General features: G+C 47.5%; 1 protein-coding gene across 1 annotated transcript; it reads right to left on the bottom strand.

The window, feature by feature from the left end:
- Nucleotides 1-8767: 8767 nt before the first annotated feature.
- On the bottom strand, nt 8768-20085 carry FAM3B (FAM3 metabolism regulating signaling molecule B). The gene is made up of 7 exons (XM_081302709.1): nt 19815-20085; nt 18074-18197; nt 15821-15879; nt 14955-15005; nt 14368-14455; nt 13198-13330; nt 8768-9880 (listed from the first exon to the last, which is right to left on the bottom strand). Exons 1-7 carry the CDS (start codon nt 19957-19959, stop codon nt 9791-9793), a joined length of 690 nt encoding a protein of 229 aa, XP_081158835.1. The 5' UTR covers nt 19960-20085; the 3' UTR covers nt 8768-9790.
- Nucleotides 20086-24535: the final 4450 nt, after the last annotated feature.

Raw genomic sequence — 24535 nt, forward strand, 5'->3', positions numbered from 1 at the left:
AAAAAACAAACCGAAAAACTGTTAAGTAAATTGTTAGAGGTCCAAACTATGGTAGAAAAAAACGCTAGGTCAAGCAAAAGAGAAGGTCTCTCAAGCTAGTCAGAGGAAAATTTAAAGAAAGAAAGCTTAGAGGAAAAACAGCCATCAGGTGGAGAATTACAACAGGAGGTTGCTACTAACTCCGTTCTATCACCAGAGGGCGTAATTCAACCAACAGCTCCATCTACCGCTGAGCGGCCCTCAACTCCCGTAGTTGATGGACGGAATTCTGAGGCAGGACCCCAAAGATTAGCATGCCCTGTACTTGAGCAGGCAGGAGGGCAACGAATTCACCGTGCTTTAGATTTCAAAACAGTAAAGCAATTAAAGGAGGCTGTAACAACCTATGGGCCGCAAGCTCCCTTCACGGTAAGCATGGTCGAATCTGTTACCAACTTGGACATGACACCAGCAGATTGGGCTAACATGTGTCGATCTGTGCTAAATGGAGGACAATATTTGTTATGGAAGGTTGCCAATGAGGAATTTTGCATGGAGACAGCTAGGCGAAATGCAGAAGCCGGTTACCCTCAAAGAAATATAGATATGTTACTGGGAAAGGGACCTTATGAGGGTCAAAGACAGCAAATTGAATATGACCCTGGCGTATACGCACAAATTGCTGTAGATGCATTTAGGGCATGGAAAACTTTACAGGGGCATGGAGATTTACAAGGTCAATTATCTAAGGTAATACAAGGAACTAATGAACCTTACGCTGAATTTGTAGATAGGCTTATTCAGACAGCCTCTAGAATATTTGGAAATACAGAACAGGCAATGCCATTTATAAAACAACTGGCTTATGACCAAGAAAATCATTGCTGCAGAGAGGTCATTAGACCATGGAGACATGAAGATTTAAACACATATATTAAATTATGTAGAGACATTAATGAACAAGGGCAAGTCTTAGCAGCAGTACAACAGGCTTTAGATGCCAGGCCAAAAACATGCTATAATTGTAATCAAACAGGACATTTTAAAAGGAGTTGCCCCATAAGAGGAGGGTTTAACAAAACTGGGTATCAAAGGAATAGAATACCGGGTATTTGCCCACGATGCCATAGAGGGAAACATTGGGCTAATGAATGCCGTTCTCAAACCACCATAGAGGGTATTCCATTATCAAAAATGGACAAGGACCAAATGTTTACCCACGATATCGTGGAGAAAGGTATCAGGCTCCATTGCCAAAAAACGGACTAGAGGGCCCAATGCCCCGGGGCCCAAAACCACAAATATATGGGGCAATGGAGGAACCCAGCAGCACCATCAAGGTAGTGCCCAGGACGCATTATCCATTAAATCCCTCATCAAATTAGAGGGAGTGCAGGGTTGGACATCTGCGCCTCTGCCAGAGCAGTACTAACTCCAGAGATGGGAGTTCAAATCATTCCCACAGGAGTAAAAGGACCTCTTCCTCAGGGAACAGTAGGCTTATTATTGGGACGTAGTTCTTCTACACTAAAAGGACTTATGATAAGTCCTGGGGTAATTGATCCCGATTATGAGGGTGAAATAAAAATTATAGCTAGTTCTCCAAGAGGTATATCAGTAATTTCACCAGGAGATAGAATAGCACAGTTATTAATAATACCCAGCCTGCATGATAAATTTTCCAGTTGTAATGTAGAAAGAGGTTCCAAGGGATTAGGCTCCACAGGTGTAGATTGGGCTATGCTGTCTTTAAATTTAGATTCTCGCCCAATGCTAAAATTAAATATTCAAGGACATGACTTTAATGGGCTGCTGGACACAGGTGCTGACCTCAGCATCATATCTCGTCAAGAATGGCCAAAACATTGGCCATTACAACAAGCCACTCAAACGCTTCAAGGCCTAGGAGTGGCAACAAATCCCCATAGAAGTGCTATGGTATTAGATTGGAGGGATCCTGAAGGATGTGAAGGAACTATACAGCCCTATGTATTGGATCATCTTCCCGTAAATTTATGGGGACGAGATGTCCTAGATCAATTAGGATTGACATTAACAAATAACATCAATCCTAACGCACACACTACTACGGCTAAACAAGGCTTTAGGAAAGAAAAAAGATTACGAGAACAAGAACAAGGTATGACAGCACCTATTCAAATAGATCAAGAAATAAATAGACATGGATTGGGTTTTCAGAAAGGGCCACTGAGACAATAAAAATTACTTGTAAATCAGAAAGACCAGTGTGGGTTCCTCAGTGGCCCCTGACTAAAGAAAAGATACAAGTAGCCCATGACTTGGTCAGACAACAATTAGCGGAAGGACATATACAACCTTCCGTATCCCCCCATAATACTCCCATTTTTGTCATTAAAAAGAAATCTGGTAAATGGAGATTATTGCAAGATTTAAGAGCCATTAATAATGAGATGGTTATTATGGGACCTGCTCAATCAGGGATTCCCCAAATGTCTGCTTTACCAAAAACCTGGCATGTTTTAGCTATAGATATTAAAGATTGTTTCTTTTCAATTCCAATTCATCCCGAGGATAGTCCACATTTTGCATTTACTATCCCTGCACTGAATCATGAAGGTCCTGATGAGAGATATGAGTGGAAAGTACTCCCTCAAGGGATGGCTAACAGTCCAACTATGTGTCAAATCTATGTTAATAAAGCAATCCAGCCACTTAGAAATCAAAATCCTGAACTAAAAATATTTCACTATATGGATGATGTGTTATTGGCACATAAAGATAAAAACACATTGCTAGAATGTTATGCCACACTTACAAACTTATTGAAAAATTATAATCTAGAGATAGCAATAGATAAAGTACAATTAAATCTTCCAATTAATTATTTAGGAGTTCTATTATCCTCAAACATGGTCCGTCCACCAAAAATTCAAATACGAGTGGATCAACTCAAATCTCTTAATGACTTTCAAAAATTATTGGGAGAAAATGTCTTCTTTGATATAATGAGAGCAAGTATGAACAGAGCAGGGAGGAAGAGTAGGAAGAAAAGAGTAACATTAAACAGAGACTTGAGATGGGAGGGAAAGGGAGAGAAAAGGGAAATTGCATGGAAATGAAGGGAGACACTCATTGCTAAACAAAATTACATATAAGAGGTTGTGAGGGGAATGGGAAAATAAACAAAGAGAGAAATGAATTACAGTAGATGGGGTAGAGAGAGAAGATGGGAGGGTAGGGGAGGGGGGATAGTAGGGGATAGGAAAGGTAGCAGAATACAACAGTCACTAATATGGCATTATGTAAAATTGTGGATGTGTAACTGACGTGATTCTGCAATCTGCATTTGGGGTAAAATTGGGAGTTCATAACCCATGTCAATCTAATGTATGAAATATGATATGTCAAGAGCTTTGTAAGGTTGTGAACAACCAATAAAAAAAAAAATGTAAAAAAAAAAAAAAAAGAATAAACTTTTTCAAACTTAAAAAAAAAAAATTATTGGGAGACATAAATTGGATAAGGCCTTATCTAGGCATACCAACAGGAGAGTTGGGACCTTTATTTGATATTCTAAAAGGTCCATCAGATCCAAATTCACCCCGCATGTTAACGCCTGAAGCAAGAAAAGCATTAAAAATCATTGAAACATATATGGAAAATATGCATTTGGATAGAATTGATATAAGTTTGCCTTTATTATTTATTGTACTACCAACAAAAAATATTCCTACAGGAGTATTTTGGCAAGAAGGTCCATTATTGTGGATACATTTATCTTATTCTCCTAACACTATTCTTACTAGGTATCCTGAGGCTGTAGGACAATTAATACTCAAAGGAATAAAAGCAGCAAAGGGAGTGTTTGGAATTTCTCCCAATAAAATTATTACTCCATATACTATGGATCAAATTGATGAGTTAGCTAATGAGTTAAATACTTGGGCAATAATCATGTGTAAAACTAGTGTTTCATTTGATAATCATTTACCATCTAATCCTTTGTTGTCTTTTTGGTCTAAGCATCCTGTAGTTTTCCCAAAAATGACAAGAAAAACCCCTATCATAAATGCTCCAAATATATTCACTGATGGGTCAAACAATGGTACAGCAGCAGTAGTTACTCCTGATCAAACTTTTACATTTTTAGTACCCAAACAATCAGCTCAAAAGGTAGAGCTTAATGCAGTATTACAAGCTTTTATGATGTTTAAAGATTCTGTATTTAATTTATTTTCTGATAGTCAGTATGTAGTTAATGCTATAGTATCCCTTGAAGATGCTGGTAGGATTTCCCCTTCTTCTACTGTTTTCTCTTTGTTTTCCGCTATACAAAGTCTAATCTGGGACCGAAAAGATCCATTCTTTATAGGACATATCAGGGCACATACAGGATTGCCTGGAGCACTTAGTTTGGGCAATGATTTAGCAGACAAATCTACACATGACATACATATTTTCTCCACAATAGAAGAAGCTATAAATTTTCATAAAAGGTTCCATGTCAATGCTAATACTTTACAAAAGCGTTTTAAAATAACTAAAGAACAAGCAGACATATAATAAGACAATGTCAAAATTGTGTGACCTTTTTACCACAAGTTAATCTTGGAGTCAATCCTAGAGGACTGATACCTAACCATATTTGGCAGATGGACGTCACACACTTGCCAGAATTTGGAAAATTAAAATATTTACATGTTACAGTTGATACTTCTTCCGGATTTTTGATGGGCTCCCTTCATGCCGGAGAAAAAACTAAAGATGTTATAGCTCATTGCTTTCAAAATTTTGCCACTGTGGGCGTTCCAAAACAGTTAAAAACGGACAATGGTCCTGGTTATACTTCCACCTCTTTTAAACAATTTTGCTCATCATTTGGCATTACTCACATAACAGGAATTCCATACAATCCACAAGGACAAGGCATAGTTGAAAGAGCTCATCAAACTTTTAAAAAGTACTTATTAAAACAAAAGGAGGGAATTGGAAAGGGGTATATATCCCCGAAAGATAAACTTAAAATAACCCTTTTTACTCTAAACTTTTTAAATTTGGATTCATCGGGACTTAGTGCTGCGGAAAGACATTTGTATCCAATAAATGTACATAAGCCTAAGGTACTTTGGAAAGATATTCTAACAGGACAATGGAAAGGTCCGGATCCAGTGATAGTCTGGAGTCGGGGCTCTGTCTGTGTTTTTCCATAGGAGGAACAGCAGCCAATTTGGATTCCAGAGAGATTAACTAAAACAATTTCTACAGAAAAAGAAGATGATTTGACTCAAATCCATAACAGCTGATATCCAGAACTCCAGCTTGGCTATTCTTACATCTGCGACAGTGATTAACCAAGGTGTTTTTTTTTTCAATATCTATTTTATTATTGCATTTTCCCCACATCATAAAGTTCTATTTTATTTTTGAGCTCATACAAACCTAGGTTAATGTTTTTCTGATCAGTTCTATTTTTTGACTGTGTTTTATTTTTTGACTGTGGAGTTTTTAAACATTGCAATGGAGATTTCACCTAGGTATAGCTACAAGGCCTTTATTTACTATTGTCTTATGTGTTGTATGTTGTGTGCACACTTCTGTTTTGTGTTGTATGTCTGTATGTGTGTATGTCCATATTTCTTATATGAGGAGCACTCATGAAAAAAATGGATCCGAATTTTTTTTTTATTCACGTGATTTATATGGTTTAATTTAAATTAGGTGAACAGCTGTTAATGATTGTTTTTAAAGGTGGTTAACAGATCTGTTTACTAATTTAAATTAGGTAAACAGCTGTTAAGGATTGTTTTTAAAGGAGTTTAACAGATCTGTTTGTTTACTTTCACCTTTCCTTTTCATTATATTTAATAATTCTGTTCAGGATAATGTCTCTTTAGCATTATTGCCAAAATTTCCATCTCCATCCCAGTTCCGGTGAAGACTAAGATAAAACCAAACTACAGCTTCTATGATAGCTATCACAGTAAACTGTATAAACTGATACATCAATGAATATAACTCAACAAGTAATGCTCAATCAAGAACTTGATTTACTTTGGGAGGAAATGGACATATTGATAGACTCCTCCGATTTGAACTGCCTGCAGAACTTGCCTGGACTATATATCAGTTACATGCATTGTGAAATATCGTCTGGTGCACTGAATTGTGGTACTGCTGGCATATCTTTGCTGATGGTGTCACCAGTGATGCAATTTCCTTGCCAGCGCACCCCATGTTAATTGTGGTAATGCTGGCATATCTTTGCTGATGGTGTCACCAGTGACGCAATTTTTCCAAAGGAGCCATCACTTGGCTTGGTGTCGTGGCATTTCTGTATCCTCCTCCCTTCTACTAGTGATGGTCTAAAATTTGGGGGCCAACAGAGGTGAGGCAAAGAACCTCACCCCTCCACTGGCACCAAGGCTAAATTTGGGGGCCAACAGAGGTGAGGCAAGAACCTCACCCCCCCCACTGGTGCATAGGCCTATCCACAAGCATGGCTGAATGCTGGACCGGTAGTCAGTGATGGGTTGATCTGATTGCAGTGGATTCAACCTAAGACAGGAAGCTGACGCCTAAAGGTCAGTTCTCCCATGACGGGTAAGAACCATATGTTGAATTGGACAACCTACCAGGCACAGTCCCTAGCCACATTGCCTGTTGCTTAATTAAACAGAAGGGGGCAGATGCTAGGAGCCACAAGCAAATAATATGATGCATTGGCACGTTCGGTTGTAAGGTGACACCAGCTAGCCACTGAGATGATATGATTATGTTAAGATTTACATTCATATGGAAATTGGACTCCTGCTGTTCACCTTGGCCTGCTACGGGACTCATGTTACGGGACTCCTGGAGAGTTCCCATTGGTTGGGGAAGGATAGTAGGAGGGAATTCCGGGGGAAGCCCGGGGGAGGGGGGCCCAGTTCCGGTAGACAGGCGCGTGGGTGGACCGGTTTTGGCTTGCCGGCGCGTAGGGAGGATTGGCGGCTTTTTCAAAAATAAAGTTTTATTCCTGCTCGAGTGGCTCGTGATTCTGTGCCCAGCCAAGACTGCGGCACGGAGTCGCCATCGCTAAGGAGTCTCAAGGGAGGCAGGGGAGGGGCTGCACCTGGAGACCCAGCGACTGCCAGCATGGAGGTCCCATGGAAACTGCTGCAGTGACTGCGTGTTGTGCTGGGCCTTTCTGATCTGCTCCACACAGGTGCTGAGCAGTGCACTGTGGCTACTGTGGGTTGGGATTCCACGTAATTGAAATTAATTTGCATAGCTGTGCTTGGTTGCTGGGTTGGACTGCATAGGCTGACAGGGACAAGGTCTGGGACAGTCTCTCAGGTTTGTGATCTCAAAGCCCTGAGTGTCCATACCATACCACTGTCACCCTTCCCCTAGTTAGGAGCTGGAAACCCAGAGAAGGGACATGGTCACAGCCTCTGGGCAGGACCTCTTGGTTCAGCAACAGGTCAGGGTCAAGCATGCAGCTTGACAAATGCTTGCCTCTTACCTTGCCTGCTGGTCTCCCTGGGAGGGTCACAGCCCCTGTGTGTTGACAGCCCACCGCTACCTGGAGCCATCTAAAAGCTGTCTGGAGCTATCTAGAGTTGTCTGGAGCCACTGGAACTGCTTGGAGCCATGTGCAGCTGTCTGTAACCACTAGGAAACATCTGGAGCCTTCCAAAGGCAGGTGCATCCCCACCCCCAGGCCTCTCATCCTGCATTCGCCTTCTCAGTGGTGGAAACAAGAGATCACAAAACATTTCCCTGGACTAATGAAACAGAGTAACCATAAGCTGCCCTGCCCCACAGAGCCCAGGGGCTCTGTGCCCTTGGGAGTGGAGTCCACTCATCCCTGTCGTCTGTGAGACCAGGCACACTGATCTCAGCCTCCCTGAGCCTCACCTGCTGCAGCGGGCTGAGTCCTTGTGACCCTGACACAGGACAGCATGAGGGTAACCAGCAGGGCCCACAGAGAGCCCCAGGCCCAGCGAGGATGCCTAGGTGGGCATCGGATGCTGCCCTCAAACATGGGTTGGCAGGACAGGGCTGGCAGTGCCCCTGCCTCCAGGGCTGCGAGAGACAAGGGCAGCTGAAGGGAGGGTCCTCTTCTCAATCCAGAGCAAGCTCCACGTGGCTGCAGACTGTGGTGCCAGCAGCCCCGGGGGCGAAAGGCCACAATGCCGAGAAATCAGGACTCCCGGGACTTTTGCTCCAGAGAGCTTGTCCTCTCTGTGGAAGGGTCACACCTAGGGGACCCAGCCCACACCCCACTTCCTGAGGAAAGCCCAGTGGCCCACCCTTCCCCCTTTGGGGAGCTGGTGGTAGGTTCAGGCTCAAGTCCAAAGTGACCAGGAGGCTCAGCTTGCTGCCCACCTGTCTGTCCTCCTGTGTGGATGCTTGTTTGTAATACACTATTGCTAAGAGCAATTTTAGGTTCACACAGGATGGAGCAGGAGGTACACATGGCTGAATTTGTCCTGAATACTCACACACAGTGGCCCACCACCAACCCCAGAGGGCACTCTGTGACAGTTGATGGCCTGGGCTGACACGTCATTGTCACCCAGTGTCTGCCTCAGCATTAGGGCTCACTCTCGGTGCTGTCCATTCTGAGGCTTTGGATGATGACCTGGAGCCACCTATCGTCCAATGCACGTGGTGTCAGCCCCGAATCCCCCCCCCCCCGCGCTGCCCGTCCAGCCCTCCCTGCCCTGGCGGCCACTTAGCCCTCCAATGCCTCCATTGTTCACCTTCTCCAGAAGTCACAGTGATCCTAGCAGCTTTTCAGCGATCACATGGTGCTGACTTCCTGGACATCCCTGGAGACAGGGCACTAGTGACGGCCCTGCCTCCACAGAGTCCGTCCAGGGCCCAGGATGCTCAGAGGCCATGGCGGGTGCCGAGCCAGAGGACTGCTCTTGGCCTGGGGACTCCAGGGAGGGCGGCTCTCTGGCTGTGTTCAAGAGCACACAGAGCCGGGGGGTGAGCTGCTTTCCGTCCCACACCTTCGCAGCTCCTGGTATTGCTGCAACCTTTCGCGTTTCCCAGCTTGAAGAGGCTTCTCCAGGTCTCTGCCTTCATCCTTCCACGGCCTCCTCCCTGTGTCCATCTGTGTCCAGGTCTGCTCTTTGTTGTAAGGGCAGCAGTCATATGGAAGAGGGGCCACCCGGCTCCAGGATGGCCTCATCTTGACTACAGCTACAGAAATTCCATTTCCAAATAAGGTCACATTCTGAGGCATTTACTGGGCATCAGAACATCGACAAATGAATTTAGGGGGACCCATTCAGCCCATAACTGGGCCTGGGCCACCATCCCATCCTTGATTTGCTGAGGCCTCTACAAAGACTCGGGCTCCCAAGTGCCAGGGGCAGGCAGCACCCAGGTGGAATGAGTGAATAAATGAAAAAATCCACAGCCCACAGGCAGAGCCCAAGAATGTCACTTGAAGTGACCAAGGATGTCGGCTGCACCCTCCTGACCATAGCTCATTCTCCTAGGAGATGACTTGGGAGCCAGGGCATTCTCGGAGACCTCAGGATAGAGACTCTCCGCAGGACTGGGGGACCACATGGGCTGCTGCTCCAGACCAGATGTGCAGGGTGTTCCCCCCACTCTCCATGTTACACCTGGGGTCCCCCGTGAATTCCCACACATTCGGCTTCCTGTTCATCGCTAGCCTCAGGACACAAGCACCAGTGTAAAAACATCGTGTGCCAAGATTTTATCAACTAGCAAAATATTCTTCAGGGATTGACTGTCGGACTTATAAGATTCTCGGGCCAGCCCAGCTGCCTCCACCCACAAAGCCATTCCCGGGGAACACGTCATGCTACCGCAGGTCCTTCGGTATGCAGCCTTCTATCTGTATCTCTGCCGGCCAGCCAGCATACCTGTTCCTCGAATTATCCGAGTGGTTGATCTGTGTGAGAGGAAAATAAATAAGTGTTTTATTTATTCACTAAGCTAGTCAGCAAATATTTAATCTTTGTCACTGAGCAAAGTCACATGAGCAGAAACAATTCCTGGAGCGGGATGTGCTCCAGCACAAACTGGCTCTTGGATTTCCTCTTTACACGCCTCTCGATAACCCTGAATGTAGCTCGAGGACACTTTGCAGAGATGGAAATGTTCTGTGGCCTATGCTACTCAACGGTCACCACTAGCCACCCTCAGCTGGAGTACCTGGGGTGTGGCTTCAGAGAAGACAATGAACTGTAAGTTCTGCTCCATTTTAATGCACTTAATGTGAATGCAAACCTGCTCAAATGATTGTGCTCGCATCGGAGCAGGTTTTGTAGGAGGGCATGTTTTCACGCCTTTGGTGCACACTTCGGGTGAGATTGCGGGGTCCTGTGGGAGCTGCTTGTGTAACTTTTGAGGACCTGCCAGAATGCTCCCCGAAGGGCTGCACCATTTTTTAAAAATTTTTAGTTGTCAGTGGACCTCTATTTTATTTATTTATATGTGTTGCTGAGAATCAAACCCAGAGCCTCACACATGCCAGGAAAGCCCTCTACCACTGAGCCCAGCTCAGCCCAGGCTGCACCACTTGACAGGCCTGAGGATTCTCAATTTCTCTTCAGTGAGTCGGACCAGCTTATTTTAAACTGGGAATAATAGGGCTGTGGCCATCCTGGTATGAGAGGTGGCATGTCATTGGGATTTTATCCCATTTCCCTGATCGCTAACGCTGCTGAACTTTTGTAACCTTCTTTGAAAAGGAAGCATTTTAGATCATTTGTACACTTTATAAGTTTGTGGTCTTTTTAATATTGAGCTGCAAGAGTTCTTTATATATATATTCTGAATACATTCTATTATTTGCAAATATTTTCTCCAATTCCGTGAGAATTCTCTGATTCTTACTTTCTTTATGGTGTCCTTGAAGCAGGAAAGTTCTGTTTTGATGAAAAGCATTGACCTTTGTTGTTAGTGATGTCATTGCCATGAGACTGCTGCCTACCAAGGTCACAAAGATTCACGCCTATGTTTTGTTTTTTTTTTTTTCTGAGTTGAAGTTCTAGCCCTGACATTCTGAGTTAGATTCTGCACTTGACATGAGGTGGGGACCCAAGCACATTTCTGTACACGTGGATAGCTGGTTTTATCTATACCAGTTACGGCCTTGGTGTCCTTGTTGAAAGTCAGCTGGTCAAGCCATGAGGACTCCCATTTTATGGAGTCTGAATTCTACTCCACTGACCACGTGCCTGGCTTTATGCTGACACCACACCATATGGATGACGGTAGCACGTCATGTGTTTCAGAACTGGGACCTGGAGTGCTGTACCTCCATTCTTCTTTCTCAAGACCACTTTGGCCATCTGAGTTCCTTGAATTTTCATATAATTTTTAGGATAAAGTTCTCAATTTCTATTTTGAAAAGTCAGCTGAAATAGAGAGTGCGTTAAATCTTTAGGTCAATTTTGGGAGTTCTAACTTCTAAACAGTATTAAAATTTCTGATGCATGAACATGGACTATCTTCCCTTTTTCTTGATTTTCATCAATAGTGATTTATTAGTTGCAAGTCTTATTCCCCTACATTAAATTTTTTCCTTTGTTTTATTATTTAATGCTACTCTGAATAGAATTATTTTCTGAACTTCATTTTCTGATTGTTCATTGCAAAAAATAGAAATATAGTTAATTTTTCATTGATCTCATATTCTAAAAACTTGCTAAGCTCAGTTTAAATAGTTTTTAGTGGATTCTTTAAGGTTGTTTTTATGCATCAAATGGTGTCATTTGTGAATGGAGAGAGTTGGATTTCTTTTCAATGTGGATGACTTTTTACTTCTTTTTGGCAGTGCTGGGATGGGACCCAGGGCCTCGCACACACAGGGCAGGCACTGACCACTGCGCGGCCTTCTCCATCTACCCTCACTAGAATCCTCACTACAATGAAGAAAAGGGTCGTAATGATGATGTTCTTTTTTTGCTTGATCTTGAAGGGAAATTTTCTGGTTTTCACCCTAAGCATGATGTTAGCTGGGGGGTTTTATAGATGTACTGTGACACACCAGGAAAGTCCCCTTCGATTCTTAGTGTGTTCAGTGCTTTTATCACTAAGGGGTGTCGGGTGCTTTCCAGTGTCTGTTGAGGCAGTCGGGTTTTTCTTCTATTAGTGTGGTTTGGTATACTGACGGATTTGGGGGTTGTTAAACTAACTTTGTAACCCCAGGATAAATCTCACTTAGAGCTACATCTGTCCATCTATCTATCCATCTACCTATAGATCTTCTTAAAACTAATCTAGTGATAAATTTTTTTATTGTTGAGACTTTGGGGATGACAAAATTTAAAGAAAACTGTGGTTCCTGCCTTTAACATGTTATAATCCAGGCAAGAAAGGACAAAAAAACCCGGACACCAAGTCCTGCATGCCCGCTGCAGGGAGCCTGGGTGTCCTGGGCATGCAGGCGGGGACAGAGACCCAGAGGAGAAGCCTGGGCGGGTGCTCGGGGGGCCTGGGCAAGCCCTCTGCAAGGCTCAGGTGGAGGTCTCTTGCAGGGCGTGTCCTGGAGTCTAGGCCCCAGCTCAGTTACAGAAAAGCGTCTACCCTCACTAGTCCTCAGTTGGTGGGGCTCGGCTTCCTCCCCTCTTACAAGACCAAGAGGGTGAACAGAAGCATCTTCAAACTTGCTTTTGCTCTCCAGCAGTCGAGTCGGCCCAGGGCCACTAACAGCTCTGAGCACCAGAACCACCGCACCCGGAAGCTGACCTGCGGAACAGCTGGAAGGACTCATTGTATGGGGCTAGTGCTGCGGGCCTGAAGGTGACTCCAACAATGGCCCTGAGCCACCCTCGGCTGGGATCTCCACAGGAGACTCGGTAAGTCAGAACCTGGTTCTGCTCTTCCCTTTGCTCTGATAAACAGGGTCCTTATGGAAGGGCAAGATCTGTCACCTGACAAGGTAGGACAGGAGAGGACAGCTGTACTGATCAAGGGCTGGCTAATGTGGGACCGCCTTGCCTGGCCCCTGAAGCCCCTCTGTCCCCCAGGAGGGGAGTACCATCACTGTCCCCAGCAGGGGCCAGGCTGACCTCCTCCGTGGGAGGAGCCTGAACTGCCTGCCGGCTGCAGGGGTGGGAGGCTGGTCCCAGGGCCCTCTCAGAATCTTGAACTTGAGAGTTCCAAACTTCAGCTGAGAACCCACCCCAGGGGACCGGGCCAGGCTCACCGACAGCCACTGGCAGCCTTTCAGATCCCAGCCTTACGCTGAAAAGCACTCACCTTTTCTCTCTGAATTCCTGAAGGGAGTTCAAAGCCTTTTGCTGCAAGAAATACCCAGCTCGACCTGAATTTCATGTTCCTGATTTCTTTACTTCCAAGTGCTTCGATGGCATCCTTGGCGCCAGCCTTCAGTCTGGAGGCAAAGGGGACAGCGTGAGAAAGCCTCCCGAGGACCCCTGAGGGGAGGAGGCTGTGGTCCTGAGCCAGGAGAAGCCGACGGCCCCCGCGGCTGCAGGGAGGCGGCTCGCAGGACCTGCTGGTTGGGTGCTTAGCAGAGGATGGCATCCAGAGTCCTCAGAGACCTGTTCTGGGGGCTTACTTCTTGGTTCTGAAAGGACCTTGCGTATGTCTGGGGGTTCAGCCACATCCTCAAACTTGGCCCACATCCTTTCCAGTCCAGGTTGCTACTTTGCTGACTGACTACAAAATAAGGTGGACAGCAAAGCTGGAGGACGATACCAAGGTCCAAAGTGGTGCTTTTCCATAGTCAGAAAATCCAGCATTAGAAAAGGAAAGAAACACAAAACAAAACATAACACCATCAGGGCGAAATGGTGTGGTGCCAAAGAAGCGAAGGAGGGAGGGAGAACAAGAGAACAAGATGTTTTGATTTTCCTAAGGGAGTCATTTTGATGCGTTTTCCAAGCATCACCTAAGGAACTCTGGTGTGTCAGACGCTTCCTGAGAAATGAATCTGAGGTCAGACACATTTGTAAAATGCTTTCCAGGTTTACGAATTCTCCCTAAAGACAGGCGCATGTTGACTTGGCAGATCGCACTCAGAAGTACTGAGCTAAACCAGCTCCTCCGTGAGTGCGGGGTGTGTGTGTGTGTGTGTGTGTGTGTGTGTGTGTGTGTGTGTGTGTTCCTGTACCCTCTGCTGCTCCCGTGTGGGGAAGTCCCTCTCTGGGTTGGCTGGAAAGCTCATACCTCCCTGCCGAGCTGCTTGCTGTGGGGGACTGAGCCCCGGGCCAGCAGGCAGGTGCTCCAGTTCCAGGTTAGAGTTCTTTTAGAGACAGCCTGCTTTGTCATGCCATCTGCAAGCCATTCCTGACCCTGAAACAAGCGCCCCCCTGCTTGGACTTCTGTCTCCCCTGGAGACCAGGAGGGAGGCCCCTGGCGCTCCGCCCTGCTGGCTGCTGGGGCCATGCGGACTCCCAACACGCTCACCTGGTACTTCCGTCATCGTGGGTCACCATGAACAGCAGGGATCTCGAAGGAGCGCTCTGAATGAACTTCATCATTGGTCCAGAGTTATCTGTGGGGTCAGTGCAGGGGAGTTTGAGGGTCTTCTCTGCCAACGGAGGCTCCTGCCCTGACCAGGGCCTCCCTCTGCCCGCAGCCTCTATGTCCACTCTGATCCCTGCTTCCTAGTGCTGGCCTCAACTTGGGATCAGTGCCATCTGGGGCTCACTGGGGGACCATCTGAGGTGAGTGACAGGACAGACGACAGATGTTCGGGGTACAGAGTGGGAAAGGAGCTCTCCAGACCAAGAGCCCAGGCGGGCAGCCCCGAGAGGTCCAGCAGCCAACCTCCAACCAGCACAGCTCCTGCAGCACCGGCCAGGGGCCTCTGCAGTCACTAGCCTGGAGCTGGACTCAGGTGCCATCCCAGAGCAGGGCAGCCACGCCTGCCCGAGGGGCCCGCAGAGAGAGATGCAGACCAGAGCGGCCCTCCTCCTTTCTGAATAAATGCCCAGTCTCTTTAGGGTCTAGTCCATGTTTAAACTTCGTCTTAACAGGAAATGTTTTCTTACCACCTTCATACATATCAAAATACTGTGTGGCTATCGGCTTCCCAGTTATATCTGCAAATAGAAGAAATTGTGCTTAAAAAATAAATAATACAGTGTGTGTTGGTGGCCCTGGTCCCTCCTAACAGGCCGTTTCTTGTCTGTGTGTCTGCAGGAAACAGTTGATGGGATGGCCTAAAGAATGTCACCAAGCACAGGGACAGCAGGACAGAGCCTGGCCACTGCTCTAGAGCCGCTTGCAGCCTGCACCCATTAGAGCTGACCTTACCGTTCTGCTCCCTGCTGCATCTCCTCCAGGGACCACAGAGACCCCTCAGCCCCTCCCGCCATGTGCACCAGCCTTCCCTGGGGTCATTCAACAGGGAGAACTGTCTCTCCCCGCAGCTCTTCTGTCCCTGGCCCATGCTGTCTGCTGCCCCGGGGATTCTGCAGGGAGCTCCTCTGACCCGGCTGCAGTTCTTAGTGCCACGGTTCCCAGTGGCAGCAGGACCTCCGAGCAGGGCCCGGATCCGCCTTCCATGGACTTCCTGTGGCCGTTTATCATAAGGCAGTGGGAGCTGGCCAGCAGTGGGACTGAGATGCGACCCGGGGCCCCAGCTGGTGCTCTTCTGGGTTCCCACCAGGCCTTCCGCCTGTCCCCTTTGTGCTTTGTAAACTCCTTTTGTGTTTGGTCTTCAGTGAGTTTTGTTGTTATTGAAACACAATCTGAAATGTGGGGCTCGTAAGAATAACTAAGTCCATCATTTTAAAATGCATTAAGACAGACCTAAACTAGATCATGTGCAAAGCTCTCCAGAGCTCAAGGTCTGGGTGAAAGACCCAACCTCAGAGTTCTTAGAGACATTTTAAGGGAATCATTTAGAACTTACAGTCCACGATGGCAATGTTGATCCCTCTTGCCACACTCCCCGTCTTTTCTCCTATGAGCCTGAAACGTAACTGAGCGTCAGTCGAGATTCCTTTCCTGCCCAGAAAGGAGCACCCTGGCCCTGCTCACAAGACCCTCTCTGGGCAGCACGGCCCACCCACCATGGCTTCCCACGGTTTCCTTGAAGAGATTACCACCCTGGAGAGCTGCTGGGGTGCAGCTCCCTGGAGAGTCACCCAACACTCGCTCCACCCACGTCTGCCCGAGTTCTGTAGACTCAGCACCCACCCCCCCCACCCCCCCCACCCACCCCCCGGCACCTGGAAGCTGCATTCAGTCTTATAATTTAGGCAAAGGATAGGGAGGAAAAACCCATATTTGTTTAGCTCAGGCTCTTCACAAATGCTTTTTTACCGAATCTTCAACCAGCTCAGGAACATCCATTTTTGCATTTTATAGATGTGAGGTAGTTAGAGCTCAGTCAACGGGAGATGGGCCCAAACCTGGTTTTCCCAACTCTTCCCCATCTCTACCCCGGAAAGCACTGACGGAGGCGTGGCTTGCCTCCAGGCGACTCCAGATCCTGACGTCAGGAAGACCGAGTGACTTTCTGGAGATGGTGATCATTTCTGAGATCACAGGAATTTTTTTTTCTGTGTGTGTGTGTGTGTGTGTGTGTGTACCCTCTGCCAAGTTTAAGAATCGATGATATGGCAATATCACAAAGAGAACTTGGAGTTTTCCTTTTTTTCCCAGGCACACATATATATATCTGTATATATACACACATATATGAATGTGTAGCAAAAGAAAAAGAGAAAGTGAAGGGGACAGAAGATATACTATATATGCACATATACACACCTATTCATACATGCATATACATGAACTCACATAGGCATGCTTATAAAACTCATATATTGGTAGATCTACATATAGAGAGAGAAAGCTTATTTTGCCAAAAAAGCAAACATTAGAGGGATAGATCAGAAACTAATAAAAAAAAAACTGAGATGAGAACAGGAGAAAAATTGGAAGGTATAGGGAAGATTTCTCTGAATGTATGTTTTTGGATACATAATGTTAATTTCTGAACCATGTAAATATATTACACGTTCAAAAATTAAATCCAAATAAAAAATAGAAAAAAAAAATCTTAGAACTAAAAATGAATTGAAATGAACCTAATCATATCAAGTATATAACACAACTATGGGAAAAACAACTCTTTCACATGACTTCAATCATAATACTGCACACTTCAGTGTAATATTTTTAAAGAAAAAAAGAACTGACAAAAAAGTTACCTTCACTCAATAGCTGCATTGAATTCTCCTGATACACATTTTGAAAGCAGGTGTTAAACCGCTCTAGGAATGAGGTTCTCAGTGAAAGGAAAGAGTTAAAATGTGAAATCAAAGCTCCTAATGGAGGAAAAATCCTGCAGTGTTAAATGTTAGCTGGAAATACCAGTGCAAATTCTCCTTTCCCAGGAAATGCATTCCTCGCCTCTGTCCACTGTCCATGCTCAGAAGGGGTTCCACCGCAGCGGCTCCCGGAAAGCACCGACAGAGGAGCTGCTCACTGGAGAGGTGCTGGGGCGCAGCTCCCCACAGCGAGCCTCCTGGCTTCCAAATCCCACACCCATTAAGGGAAAGGTCTCTTTTGAGAAATGGCTGGTTTCAGGTCTGAACTGAGAAAGACTTCAGAAGAGCACGCTGTGCTCCGGGGCAAAGAAGTGCTCAAAAATAAAGAGCAGGTAACTGGGCAGCCCTGATGACCAGACAAACGGAATTTGAGTTAAAAATCCCACCAGGAAAAGTACAGGCCGGATGGCTTCCCTGGGGCAGTGCACCAAGCTCTGGGGAAGCGCCAACTGCACAGTTTCTCCCATCTGCAGAGGAGGGGTATTCAGGGGCCTGTCCCCTGGGAGGTGCACAGAGGGTGGGGACCATAAAGAACAACCTACAAGCTCTGGCTTTGGACTTGGCCACGTGCTCAAAGTAAAGGATGAATTACAAACTATAAAACTGAAGCAGCTCAGCACAGGACGCACGCCCACCGCTAGCGATGATCAGCGTCCCTCTCTAGCAAACGCAGACAGCAAGGCGTGATCCTTCCCTCCCAGGTGCACGGGGCCTTAGGCGGGGGCCAGGAGCATGAGAGTCTCCTCTCGCCAGCCTTGCCACTTGGGCAGCCTCAGAAGGGACTGGTGGGCGGACGCTGTGCTTTCTTCCTGAACACCGCTACTTACAGCTCATCCTCAAAGCAGATCTTGGCGTACTTGTCGCGACCCCCGCCGCTGAGCAACCGGTAGGCATAGCTGTTGGCAGGGCACGCGGTCCAGTGGTCACATTTCTGCCTCCTGGGGGCAGGGGCTGTAATACAAAGACCATCACTGTTAGTTAACGGATGCACCTGCTACCTGTCCAAAGGGCCAGCAGCTGGGTTCCAGCACTCCACCGCAATCCCAGGGAGGGGAGGACCCGAGGGGGGCTTCCCGCCTCACTGGGATCACTGCAGTCCCCCTGAAGGTGCACGGTTGACATGACCTGCTTTTTGTCTTGAGTGACAGTTCACATGGAGAGGTTTTGAGCAGGTGCAATTTCAGAAGTGTCAGAACCACTGTCCACGGCTGCTCACCACAGCTGGCCTGCTGTGCCCCGCACCCTTGCCTCACAGTAAGAAAAAGACCTCAGATGCTGTGGCTTGGAGGTGAGGCGCCCCCGAGAAGCTCCTGTTAGTGCAGGGACGTTCAGAGGTGGAATGACGGGACTGTGACCTAGGTGACGCAGGCAGTGCAGTGTGGTTGGAGGGGGCCCCTGGGGCTGCCCTGGAAGGGTCGCTCTTTCTGAAGCCCCTGCTCTCTCTCTGCGTCCTGGCTGCCGGGAAGGGCAGCTCTCCTCCGCTGGGCTCTTCCCCCAGGATCTACTGCTTTACCTTTGGCCCAGAGCAATGAATTCAGCCATTTATGAACTGAAACCTCTGAAGCTGGGAGCCAAAATGACCTTTTTCTCCTCTAAGTGGTTCTTGACAGGTATTTTGGTTGCAAAGCTAACACACAGGAGTCTAAGAGTGCTGGTGAACAAAGACAGACACGCATGGGGATCCGCACACGCCCATCCCACAAACACCACACAGCAAGCCACATCCAACACTGTGCACACCACATCCAGCACACTCTGTGCACACACACACCACGTACCACCAAACGTCATACAACATACCACACAACCACACAACATACCAAGCAGAACCAGCACACAAACACCACACAACACACCACACACACACATACGACGCACACATGCACTGCACATATAGAATGACCGAATGTGTCTTTTAAGAAGACCCAGCTGCTGACGAGACCACTTTCCCCGGGGCACACCCTGCCGGGAAGTGAGCAGGTGGAGAAAGTGCTCCATGCCATGAAGCCAGGAGGGCGGGTGGCCGCCTGGGTGACGTGGGTGAGTCCAGTGCAAAAGGGGTGGGCTCAGGGCCGGGGCACTTGACCACTGTGGCCAGGGCCCTGGGTCCTATTCCAGCACTACAAAAGGGCAGAGAGGTCACCAGACGATGATAAAACAGCCAATTCACTGAGAAGCTACCATGATTGTAAGTACATCCTCCTCCCACCCTGGACACCTAAAGAGGAAGCAAGGACCCGAGGGAGAGAGGACTGAGAATAATCAGTCACAGGGACTTCCAAACGCCACTTTAACAGCGGACAGGTCATCCACACAGGAAGTTAACAAGGAAACACTGGACATTATCCTAGTCCTTAAGGCTGCCATGAAAATCACTTGAAACTGGATATTGATAAACCACACACGTTCACGTCTCAGCTCTGAACTCTGGGCAGCCTGAGGCCAAGGCACCTGCACATTAGGGTCTGGTGGGCTCAGCTGGTGAGGAGGGCCAACACCCTCCCCTTCCCCTCAGGTTCCAAGAGCACTGCTCCATTACGAGGAGCGGCTCCCCGGCGGGTCACTCACCTCTTAACACACCACACCAGCGACGCAGCTTCAGCACACGGATCCTGCGGACACAAACCCACAGACCATCGCAGACTCGAGCTACACCGTAGGCCAAGTGGACCTGAGAGACAGACGGAGCACCCACCCAACACCAGCAGAGCATTGTCCATCCAGAACATAGCAAAGCAGAGACAAGACTGAGCAAGTCCAAGGAGACCAAATCCACATGGAGCGTGCTTCCTGACCGCGGTGGTAAGAAATGAGAAATGACCACAGTGCAGTGCAGAGACTCCACAGGCACGTCCAACATGCTCCTGAACAACCACAGGTCAAAGGGAAACTCACACACATCTGTGACCACAGGAAGGGGAAGACAACATGCACGTAGCAAAAGTCGGTCCAAGAGAGAAGTTTCTAGAAATAGATGCCTACACCAAAAAAAGCAGGAAGACCTCAAGTACACAAGCTAATCTTATGCCATCAGGAACAAGAAGAGCAAACTAACCCCGGAGTTCAGGGCAGGAAGGAAATGACAAGAGGAGAAGAGAAATAATGAAATAGAGACTAAAACAACAATAGAAAGGTCAATGAAACAAAGAGCTGTCTGTTGGTTTTTTTAAAGAAAGACCAACTTGACAAACCCTTAGATTAAGAACAGAAGAGAGAAGACCAACTAACACTGGAAATGGAAGAGGAGACGTTCCAACGGACATGAGGTCACAAGGGGGTCTTAGGAGCAGTTCCACCTACAGACTGCAACCCAGAACCTGGTGAATTCCTACACTACAACCCGCCAAGCCTGAACCACCAGAAACAGGCCATCCAAACAGGCCAAGGACAATGAGAACATCAATCAAAGTCAAACTCCGTCCAACAGAAGCCCAGTGAGACGGCTTTGCTGCCGAATCCTACTAAACTGCTGAGGAAGAACACACACCAATCCTCTGAGCTCACAGACACTGCAAAGGAAGAGACTTCTGAACTCACTTAACAGAGCCAGAGTCCCCTGATACCCAGCCAGCAAGGGACCAGGAGGAGGCAGAACGACAGACCAACACCTCCGACGGGCATAGGTGCCAAGTCCTTCAGGAAACAGGTTGGATATGACCAAACCACAGACAGATGGGAGTGAACCAAACTAAAAAGCTTCTGCGCAGTCACTGCGATCATCAACAGAGGGAAGGGGCGAGCTACAGAATGGAAGAGAGAATTCCAAACCGTGCATGTGATAAGGGCTAACGTCCAAACATATAAGGAACTCAAGCAATTCAATAGAAAGTACGGTTTCCAGCCTGACTTCAACTGGGCAAATGACTGAATGGACATTAGTCCAAAGAAGATATACAAATGGCCAAGAGGCCTATGAAAAAGATGCTTGCTACCACAAATAATCAGGGAAATGCCATCTAAAACCACTATTACATGAGCTGTTACAAAAGAGCCTAATGATAACATGCGGTGGCAGGGTGTGGAGACCAGGGAGCCCAGCACACTGTTGGTGGAGATATAAAGTAGAACAGCCATTATGGAAAACAATATGGAAAGACCCTCAAAAAATTAAAATAACTTCCATATGATCCAAAATCCCCCCTCTGGGTATTTCCAAAGGAAATAAAATCAGTATGTGGGAGAGCCATCTGCACTCCTGTGTTCATTTCAGCATTATTCAAGATGCAAAATCAACCTACCTGACCAGCAGTGGATGAATGGATGAGGTATTTGTGCACAGTGGAATACTATTCAGCCTTCAAAAGGAAGAGGATTCTGTAATTTCTGGTGACATGGATGAACATGGGGACATTATGCTAAGTGAAACAAGCCAGGCACAGAAAGACAAATACCACACAATGTCACTCATGTGTTGTTATGGTTTGGATGTCGAATGTCCCTGGAAACATCATGTGGCAATGCAGGGAATGTTCTGAGGTGAAAGGATTAGATCATGAAAGCCGTCACTTTGCCAGTGGGTTAATAGTGGATCCCTGGGCTCCCACTGTAAACTGGCTGGGTGTGGCCGAGGATGATGGTCCCTGGAAGCATGCCCCTGGGGTTCTATCTTGTCCTGGCTCCCGACTCTCTTGCTCCCTCCCTCTGCTTTCCAGCTGTGGGGAGCGAGCAGCTTTCCTGTGCTGTGTCTGCCTCACCTCGGCCCAGAGCAAGGGAGTTGACCAGCCATGGACTGAGCCTCCGGAACCCGTAGTCCATAATAAACTTCTCCTCTGAGGTGTTCTCATGGGGTCTTCTGGTCTCGGTGACTAAAAGCTGAGTAACTCATGTGTGGAATCCAAGAGGCCAAACCCAAGCAAGAACTAGAAGGGTGGTTACCAGAGGCTGGACAGGAATGGAGAGGGGAGGGGGCTGGGGAGACGTTGGCCAGAGGACACAAGTTTTCATTCGGCAGGACACCTGTTCTCATTAATTCAAGAGATCGACTGTGCGTCAATCGTCTACTTGGAATTTGCTGAAGGAGCAGGTTTTAACAGTTCTCATCACACTGAAACCAGGATGCGAATGGAAGCACGTGCTGATGGGCCTGATTTACCACCCCACAGTGTCGACAGGGATGAGAGCACCACACTGTGCACCATAAATACGCCATTCATAGCTTTGTATCTAAAAACAAGTCAATGGATTAGAGTTAATTGAAGAGGTAGCATGACCCGCTGGAGATGGGACTGCAGAGGATCATGGTGACGTCCATGTGCCAGCACAAGACATTGCATGTGGCCTGAGCTTCTTGGTGACCACGTCCTCCATCCCAGGAGAGGTGGTCTTGCTGGGTGCTCACGCTGACCGCGAGGGCTCCCTCACCTCCTTAGGTCTGGCTCTCTTCCCCTGCCCCTGGCTCATCTCTGGCCCTCCTGCCCCACACAGCCCAGCCCCACCGTGTCTCACTTTGTTGTGTTTTATTAATGCTTATCCCTCTGCACTAGCCTCCAGTTCTTCTCAAAAGTCCCCGTGAGAGCAGGGATTTGTCTATCTGGTGTTCACTGTCCCCAGCCCCTCGCTGCACACTCTGCAATGTTTGTTGAACGAATGGGCGAGTACTGGACCCTCGGTGTTGCAGGAATCTACCGTATGTCAGCACGCGGGTCCAGAGAAACAGACCTGCCCCTGCAAAAGCAGCAAGCTAGAGCTGGGCTGCAGCTCAGGGACACAGCAAGCAGGTAGCACATGAGGCCCTGGCTCTGGGCCCAGCTCTGGAAGGAAACCAAGCCGAGCCATCAACAGACCCAGGGACTGCACTTCGTGGTGTTCTGAACACGTCCTACCAAAGCTCTGGGCGACCTCCACCAACTTATCTTCCTATCGATTCTGCTTTTTGAACAAGGAAAAACTATGGGACTTTCTTATTCTGCAGAAAAAAAAGTTGAAAATAATAGTAGAGAGATAAAAGGGAACAAAAAATCTTAGATTTCATTTTTACTCTTTGGTGCATTTTTTTGTGGACTTTTTAATGTATGCAATAGACATCTACAAAGGTAGATAAAACAGGTTGAGCATACTTAAAGAGTATGTTATGCTACTTTAATTTTCAAATAATATAGTTAATATGGTTTCGTTTACTTCCAGACACTTAAAGGAAGTATCCAACTGTTAATATGGACATTACTGTAGGTTGTTGTTGTTGTTGTTAGTTTTTAGTTTGAATAATGATGTTTGTTACTTAGGTGTCACCTAAGATACTTCGAACATAGTATTTGAAAATGTAACTTACTTGTTGCTGAGAAGTGGGTGGTCCCGGCTCCCACTTCTGCAGGCACGCTGCATACACAGACCCGGGTTGGAGAGAATGCTCTCAGGACAGGACACATGGGTGCATCCTCCCCAGAGCCTGCATGTCCCCTTAACCTACTGACTGTCCCTTAGGAGGCACAGACCTGACTGCTTGCCCTGGGCAGTGCTATCCTGGGCAGTGCTGTCCTGGGCATGATAGGTCCACAGTTCCCTTAAGCCCAGAAGACCATCCATCTCCAGGTCTCTGGCCACCCTCACAGGGCTGTCGCCAGTGTGCTGGGTCCCGAGTCCACTCAGCTGGAGGCCAGGATCTGAGCCCATGCAGAATGGCCATGTGTACATCAGGTGTGCTGTGTCCACCTGGAGGGGGCACCCCATGCACCCCTTGCCTGGCAGTCCTTACCAGGGACACCAGGTACTCAAGAGGAAGGTTGCCACAAGGTGAGTCCAGCCGAGCATCCTGGGAGGTCACTGCTGTGACTGCCTGCTGACTTCCCAGCTTATCTTGCAGTGATCTTACCCCCCCCCACCAGCGTCACATGAGCCAGATTGGTACGTCCCAAAATCAGTGTAGGAAGCAGAGAAGCTAAACTTAAATGAGAAGTCAAATCGCTAAGCCAGGCACAGTGGGCACACTGTAGCCCCATTAACTGGGGGGAGGGGGGCGAGATAGGACTGCGCGATTGGGCCAGCCTGGGCAGCTCAGTGAGACCCTGACTCAAAATAAAAATGAGAAAGGGCTGGGGATGGAGCTCAGCGGCAAAGCCCCAGGGGCTTCAATCCCTAGAACCCAAGTAAAGTGGGGGAAGGAGAAGGGAGGGAGGAGGGCAGGGGGGAGTTAGCCCCCAGTCATGGGAAAGAGGAGGCAATAGGCAAAAGAGTATCTCCTTCAAAAAGTGCCAGAAAGGTCGATAGAACCTCGGCGCTTTTACCCCAGAGCTTAGGGCTATGCCTGCCCTACCCCAAAGCTCAGATGTAACTTTAGGAACTCAGTTTTAACT

This window comes from Spermophilus citellus (assembly GCF_964194105.1).
Source record: "Spermophilus citellus genome assembly, chromosome: 7".
In the NCBI taxonomy this organism is placed as follows: Eukaryota; Metazoa; Chordata; class Mammalia; order Rodentia; family Sciuridae; genus Spermophilus; species Spermophilus citellus.

Coding starts and splice junctions, on each gene's coding strand:
- FAM3B (XM_081302709.1), bottom strand. CDS start 19,959: ATGCTCTGCTGGTGTTGGGTGGGTGCTCCGTCTGTCTCTCAGGTCCAC. Junction 18,198..19,814: donor CTGGTGTGGTGTGTTAAGAG/GTGAGTGACCCG, acceptor TTTGTATTACAG/CCCCTGCCCCCAGGAGGCAG. Junction 13,331..14,367: donor CACGATGACGGAAGTACCAG/GTGAGCGTGTTG, acceptor CTTTGCCTCCAG/ACTGAAGGCTGGCGCCAAGG.